At 40.6% G+C, this 8,217-nt stretch overlaps 1 protein-coding gene across 2 annotated transcripts in view; it reads right to left on the reverse strand.

The window, feature by feature from the left end:
- The window catches only part of SPINT1 (serine peptidase inhibitor, Kunitz type 1), a 472,802-nt gene extending 469,964 nt beyond the window's left edge, over positions 1 to 2,838 (reverse strand). For both annotated transcript variants that reach the window (XR_010066897.1, XM_063289936.1), the window contains exon 1: positions 1,849 to 2,838. Coding sequence is in view for 1 of the 2 variants with exons in the window: in XM_063289936.1 (XP_063146006.1) it covers positions 1,849 to 2,281 (433 nt within the window). In the remaining variant the exon portion in view is untranslated. The remainder of the gene's footprint in view (positions 1 to 1,848) is intronic.
- Between the last annotated feature and the right edge of the window lie 5,379 nt (positions 2,839 to 8,217).

Consider the following 8,217-nt stretch of genomic DNA (forward strand, 5'->3'; position numbering starts at 1 on the left):
GGATCCGGGAAGGATTTTTACCAGTCTTCTACAACTTGGTATGTTCTACAACTTCTAGAACCCGTTTTTATCCTGCAAATAACAGCTACAAATAGAAATGAGCAGTTTGTGCCATGAGTGAAACAAATTGGGACATTCTTGAAGTATTGCCCTTTTCGAGGAAGAAGAAATTCAGTGCTAGCCTACAAATGATGTTATACATACCTGCCCACCCAAATCAATATCTGACAAATTTTCCTTTCTTCATTAGACCAAAGTCCATCAGGCTCACCATTCTGCTCCCAACAGGATCAAAGAGTAGCCTTTGGTGCTCATGATCAAAATCTGAAAGGATTTAATATTCCCTAAAATGTGTCCCTAGTATCTGTTACACAAGGATATACCACTCCTTGGAACAGAGGTTTAGCTTTTAGAACTCACAGTGGTATATCAACCTATTTCTCCATTAATTTTCTGGCTCTTTCGAAAGAGCCAGAAAGCACCTAACTACAACTGTTGAAGCCTCTCTCTTTATACTAACCCTTAGAAGACCATCTGTTTCCCATAACAGTCAATGATAGTCAACCCACATGCCAAACTGGAGCATGGCATTTTCCTGTTCACGTCACCCAACAACTGGTATTCAGAAGCACCTTGCCTTGTGCTCTGGAGATAGAAAGGAACTCTCATTACTTAGATCCATTGATAATCTTATCATCTAATTGGGTCCAACTCCATTTTAGTCACTGTGTTCACAAAATATCCTTACCCATACTTAACTGTACCATAGTTTACTCAATTAACCCTATTTTCTGGATTTGCATGACACTCTATCAATAATGTCCTCACTTCCTTACCACTGTTGCCTTGGCTCCACATAGTCAAGGAATCATGCCAGGCTTAATTGGTTGGTTATCTTGTTCTCCAGTGTACTAGGCCAATGGCTGGGGTAGAAGTTCCCAAACTTTCTTAGTTCATGGCACCCCTTGAAGTTCCCAAACCATGCCACAGTATCCAGGACACTTCAGTGAACTCACTAACAGTTCCATTTATTATGGAGTAAAATATCCTGTGGCACCCCTGTGAGTTCGCTGTGGCATCCTGCTGCACAGTTTGGGGACTGTGGGGCTGGGGTTACACTATACCAAGGTTTGTTTTAATTATTTCTTCAGTAAGTCAAGCGTTAGCTGATGTCCAGCACACTACGCGAACTTGTTAATAGCCAAGAGATACATATAGTTTTGGGAACCTAAGGGCCACAAACAGAGTTCAGCCATATCATACATGTGAACGGAGCTTGATTTGAGGGGAGAACTGTGGCCATGGGCATCCGTAGGATGGCCCATAATGACCTATAAATCTTGCCACAAATGATTCAACTTACTTACTGACATACTTGCATAGATGTTCAGATGCAAGTATTAAGTCGCATCCTTTTCTCAAGGACACCATGACCCACATGCCATCATTTTGACATCACTTGTTACAGATATTGCTGATTAGGACATGTATTTATTAAGTGCAATATGCTTATGGTCTTAGACTTTTGTTTTCACATTTCCCAAATGAAAACTGTGAAACCACCATAGCATTTTTCAGCAATCATGGTCAGTGGTGGCTCCCAGAGCCACGAACACTAACAGGCGACTTGGGGCATTACCGTCTTGAGGCGGCAGGCTGCCATATGCCCTAAAGCACAGCAGGCAGGTTCACACGTGAGACCAACTCAAACCAAACCAATCAGATCGGACTGGTCATAATAGGAGAGGGTCTCCCGCAACTGCAGGATCCAGAAGGAAGGCAGCAGCTCCTCTTGGTCCCAACCGCGGATGGACACCTTGGCTGAGAAGCGAGCTCTCGTTTCCTTACCGCTGTTGCTTTGGTTTCGCATGGTCACGTAAGCGTTGTAAACCTCCCGTCTGACATAGTTCAGGAAGCCGTCCTTCTTGGCAAATCTGCAGACGAAGGCCTGGTCGTAGAGGCAGTTAAGGAGAAAGCAGCTCTGAATGCCGTCGGACTCGTCTCCCGGCCTCTGCTCCACCAGAGCCAAGTTGCAGCCAGGATTCTTGCAACAGGCGCGCACGCACTCTCGACCGCTTTCCAGCGGCGGCGAACCCAGGAAAGTAGCGCCCTTCTGCACCGAGGCGTCCGTGTCCAGCACGAACTCCGGAACCCCGGCCGTAAATTGGGCGAGACAAGTTTCTCCAAACGAGGCTCCTTCCTGTTCCTGGCCAAGCACCAGGCCGGCAAGAACCAAGGTCACCAAGAGTCCGGCCTGAAGCCGGCTCCTACTTCGGCCCATCTCAGCCCAAACAAGCCAAATGGCGCAGTTCCCCAGGCCAAGTGCTTTTCAAAGGCGGAAACAATGGAGATAGGCAGACCCACCGACGACCACAAAGCAGAGGCGCGAGAAAGGGCTCCTGACGAGCAGGAGCGTAACCGCCGTCTCCCCCAAGGGTCCTTTCCCCAGTCGGGTCCCTGGAACTGGAGCACTGCTGCGGGAAGTAACTCTCCCAAGTTCCCTTCCTCTTCCTCAGCAGGGGATCGCCCTCCCTAAGGCTCTCGCGGTGGCGCCCGCGTCCGGCACGCGCCCTTGGAAGGCGATCGGAGGTTGGGAATCCCGCCGCCTCTACCCGAAGCTCTCGGGGCAGCCCCCGCGATGTTGAGGGGCGCCTCTCTCGCTCTCAGCCTTGCGCCCTCTTCTTTCCGGATCTTGCCTGCAGTTCCCTTTCCTTTTTTTCTTCGTTTTGCTTCCTTTACTTACCTGTAGAGTTTCAGGTGAAACTGACTCATAGGCTACCCTACCTTCAAAGAGGGCGTCGCCTTTCCCGGGCAGTAAATCTGCCTCTGCAGTTAACTCCTTCCTCGCTGCCCGACCGTCGGCGACATCCTGCCCTTAAATAGCATTCAGGAACAGACAAAGGACTCCAGGTGACAGGAAGTGAAATTCGACGCCCTCGCCGCATCTTTCTTAGTTTTGACTGCAGGAGAGAACCAGGGACGGGGCGTCGTAAAATCCAGGTTTCTCTCAAAAAAAGCAGGAGGGCTTTTTTTTTAGTTCATTTTTTAGTTCACTCGGGAAAGAAAATGAGGGGCTCCATTTCTTTCTGTTGTTGTGATGGCTTATGAAGGAAGTATGGAACTTGTTTCTGAGTAAGAAGAAATAAAAGAAGCCATGTTAGTACCTAAAAAGCATAATTTATAATTGAGCAATCTTTATTAGAAGCAATGGGCTGGGCCTAATAACAAATGTAGTATAAAGGTATTACCTTTATAAAGGTAATAAAGGTATTACCTACCTATGGAAAAAAATTGCGCTTTTTATTGGAGTTTAAGCTGAGAACTGAAACATTAAAAAAAAATCTGTGTTTCCATGAATTTGTTCATGGAAAGGCAGGATACAAATGCCAAACGTGCACCTGTGAATCTTCAAATAACTTCTAGGCAATGACATTTTGTATTATGTTGGAATAAAGATAAAATGTTAGCTAAAGGTTAAAAAAATGTATAATTTTTTTAATAAAAGAATTTTAAAAGGTGATCGCTAAGAGTTGATACTGACTTGATAGCATATCATCATCATCACGGATTAAAGGAAAGAACGTATGTAACCTTTGAACAAGATCACCAAAGAAATATAGAAGCCCACCAATTTAATCCTAAATCTTTACACAACATGGATATGCTTGCTTGCCAACTAGCTACAATCACAATTCTATTTACAGAACATTATTTCTATTTATGTATTTATTTAAATTCGTTATAGCCATATTTTCCATATGATATAGGAAAAGTTCCCACTAAGTACACTAAGGATTCATTTTGAGTAGGTCACTATGTAATGGAAGAATGGAGCTATCTAAGGTGTGGTATAAACCTGAAAAGAAAAAGCTAGAGTCCCAGGATGTAAGAAGTTATTTTATGAAATTGATAACAAGCTCTCCATGCTTACTGAAACTACCAAGCGTTTCCAGAAATTTCCCAGACAAAACTATGAGCAGCAGGTAGGAACTCTTGCAAAAAATTCCAGTCACTCTGAGGCTTCCAACAGTAGCTACTTAAGTAATTTATTTATTTGCAGAAGTTGCATAACACTCACTCAGCCAGAGAGCCACCAAGGTTTAATGGTTAAGATGCTGGAGTAGAAGTGAAAAAAACCCAGGTACTAGTCCTCTCTTAGACATGGAAGCCAGGTGGGTAACATTGGTCAGTCAGTCTCTCTCAGCCAACAGCAGCGTCAGACTCTGCAACCAGATGGCTGAAGAACAATCTCTTTATTCCATCAGGCATTGCTGACTTCACTGTATGAACTAGGCAAGCACAACGTGGACAAGTAGATGCTCCAACCAACTGGGATAAACACTAAAAAGGAGAAAAATGTATAGCTCTTATTCCACCAAGTCTTTAGAGTGGTTCCCAAACTTTAAAATCATAAAACCATAACAATGATAATCACAACCAATGACCCAATTGTTTGCAGTATAAGTGCATGTGGGAAAGGCCTTTAAAGGATGCACAAAAAAATTGCAATTAATTGTCCAACCTGCCCTTGTCATTAACTGATAGAAGGTGCATCCATAGAAATGGGCAAATCTTAAAAAAAAAAAATCTGGGTCCACCGCATATAGGTAATCTACCTTCAGTTTAACAGATCTGAAAGTGTGATGCACTTCCTGAATCTGTTTTGTGAAATATTGTTTCAATATTCCTTTTACTTCTAATTCAAGCTTTCTGTATTGTGATTCATGCATTTTATTATCTTACCACAAATGAATTCTTTAAATGTGCCCCAAACTGTCCTCAAGGTAGATGAACTTTTATTTATTCACAAAAACGTATTTATATCTTTCTTTTATTATTTTACAAACTCTAAATCTTCCAACAAAGAAGTATTAAAATACCATCTCCCACAAATATGGATTTCTAGGTGCGAAGATTACTGCAGATGCTGACTGCAGTCAGGAAATCAGAAGACGCTTAATCCTTGGGAGAAGAGCAATGACAAATCTCGATAAAATAGTTAACACTGACAACAAAGGTCCGCATAGTTAAAGCAATGGTGTTCCCCGTAGTAACATATGGCTGCGAGAGCTGGACCATAAGGAAGGCTGAGAGAAGGAAGATCGATGCTTTTGAACTGTGGTGTTGGAGGAAAATTCTGAGAGTGCCTTGGACTGCAAGAAGACCAAACCAGTCCATCCTCCAGGAAATCAAGCCAGACTGCTCACTGGAGGGAATGATATTAAAGGCAAAACTGAAATACTTTGGCCACATAATGAGAAGACAGGACACCCTGGAGAAGATGCTGATGCTAGGGAGAGTGGAGGGCAAAAGGAAGAGGGGCCGACCAAGGGCAAGGTGGATGGATGATATTCTAGAGGTGACGGACTCGTCCCTGGGGGAGCTGGGGGTGTTGATGACTGACAGGAAGCTCTGGCGTGGGCTGGTCCATGAAGTCACGAAGAGTCGGAAGCGACTAAACAAATAAACAACAAAACTAATATGGATTTTTTTTCCAAATTCAATTACGTTAGTAAAGGTCATGATGAGAAATTAAAATTGGACTGATACTATGTTTCTCTTTTTTAAAGAACTTTATTAATTTTCAGAGTATAGTTAAAATACAAGATGTAGAATATAGAAAAGCTAGAGTACAGAACTAAAGAAAAAAGAAAAACTGTAGAAGTGCAGAGTTAGGGAGAAAACAGAAACAGAAAGTGACTTCCAACCTTCTCCAATACAGATATGCACACATTTACAAATATAATCTCTTACCATTAGTTAAACCTTAGTAACATTATCTCTATCAAATCAGACCATTTAATCATCAAAACCCAAAATCAAAACTTCATTTTTTTCTGACACAAGCAAATAGTCTAACAGTGGTTGCCACATAGAGACAAATCCAGACATGGTATTTTATCAACGCTGTTAACTTGGCCATTTGGGCCAGCTCCATCAGTTTAATCATCCAAATTCTCCTGTAGGTATTTGTGGATCTATGTCATGTTCCCGTTCCGATGTTTATGGTTCCTCGTAACGTTTCACATGTCATATCTGCAGTTGCGTGCCTGCCTGGCCACGCTGGTAAGTTTCCTTTGTGCTGACTTGTGATCTTCTGGAATGTATGTTTGGGTTATCTCTGCTGTTCAAGGTTACTTTCTCAGGCCGATTCTAACGGTTGCTAGCATCTGGGGGGGTGGTTGCTATGCTAGCCTGAGGGGAGGGTTCGCAACGAGAGCAAGGCTTTTTAAGTTTGCATTTGGCGCGCTTTTGCTCATTCTCAGCTTTCTTCGTACTTTGCATACTATTCATTCAATAAATTAGTTTTCTCTAGTAACTACTGATGAGACTCCTTTTATTGGAATAGGCAATCATTACAATCTCTCCATCTCTGTGCATATAAAAGTCTTGCTGCTGTAATCATGTATAAAAGCAAAGTCCCGTGTTGTTTCTCAAGCTGCTTCTCCATCAGACCCAAGAGAAACAGGTCTGGGGTTTTTTTTGTAAGCCCACTTTAAGGATCTTTTGAATATTAACACATATTTGATCCCAGACATTTTTGGCCTTCTCACAAGTCCACCAAAGATGATAAAAAGTTCCTTCAACAAGAGAACATTTCCAACAAACATCTGTTACTCCATTATACATTTTTGACGACTTACAGGAGTTAAATACCAACGATACATCATTTTATAAATTTTCTCTTTTAAATTATAATTCCAAGTAAATTTCAAACCTTTGTTCCACATGTTCTCCCAGTGCTCTAACATAATATTATATCCAAAATTCTTAGCCCATTTAATCATACATTATTCATCTTCTAAATTCATCTGTAACAACATTTTATACATCTTTGTAATATAACATGTTCTTCATTTACACAGAATCCCATTTCAAATTGAGTTGTTTCATTAGCAAATTTAACATTCTTTTTATCCACTTTAAAACAGTCTGACAATTGCACATATGTAAACCAATGACACCTTCCAACTCTAACTGTTCCCTTGTTTTAAGCTTAGGTTCACCTGCTTCAAAGTTTAACAAATCTTTATAAGCTAACCAGCTTGTTTTCCCCACGTTTTCTTTTCTAACAAATGCTTCTTGAGGTGACGAGCACAATGGTACATTAGGAGACAATCTTGCTGTATATTTATTCCTAACCCTCAATATGGAACTCCTAACAAAATGATTTTTAAAATCTTTATCAGCTTTATCATACCACAAATAGGTGTGCCACCCAAATCTCAGTTCATGTCCTTCAAGTTGCAATAACTTCCTGTTCTTCAAAGTTATCCAGACGGATACTACGTTTCTCAAGTTAGATATTAAACAAGAATCCAGTCTTGAATAACTGCCATGTGGGGTAAATTTAAAAAAAAATGTCTGGGATTAAACAACGTCCTCTAAATTACAGTATATTGCTGAATGTATTATAGACAGCATTGCAACTTCATAGACACATTTTCTTTTTAGAAATCTTATTCCATCTAATAATGGCAGTTATTTAATCAACTCAAATTCAGTTGAGTTGATGTGAGAGAACAATACTTTATTTAGCTCTCCCTCTCAGCCCTTTAATCTTCAATGACACAAAAATTGGCTATCATTTAAAAAAATCCAAGTGTAATATTATTTTGGAGTGGCAGCCAGGCTAGATTCCATGCCCCAATTACAAATAACCAACATTTTTAAAAACAATATTCTGACATTTTATAAGATTCATTATTACTAAAAACAGTAACGACAAAATCTTCTTGGCAATGAATAACTTCTAGAAGACCTATAATAAGAATCCAGAATGGAAAAAAGGAATTCAAAATATGTCTAATCCTCCATGCCAAGAATCATTTCTGAGTGGGCTAGTGTGGAACTTCTACAATGCAGCCATCTGTTGTTTATAATAATTAACAGCCATTCTGGTTGGTTAAATTTCCTCTTTCCAGTTTGTAATGATAAGCCAGATACTGCTGGAAATAAAAAGGAAGTCTTTATCCCTTGTTGTCTGGCCATGTGATGAACTTGGTGGAAGTCTCTCCACTTCTGTATCCTTGTGAAAGGTGAATCTGGAAACAGCATAAGTTTCTTTGTCTCATAGTCCAAATATGTTTCCATTCTTGTAATATTGTTTGTAATATTAATATTAATATTAACAATATTGTTATTAGTATTATTAATAATATGTAATATGTAATACTGCTTGTAATACATTGTCTCAATCAGCTCTGTGAAAAAAAT

This window comes from Candoia aspera, chromosome 1, assembly GCF_035149785.1.
Source record: "Candoia aspera isolate rCanAsp1 chromosome 1, rCanAsp1.hap2, whole genome shotgun sequence".
Classification (NCBI taxonomy): domain Eukaryota; kingdom Metazoa; phylum Chordata; class Lepidosauria; order Squamata; family Boidae; genus Candoia; species Candoia aspera.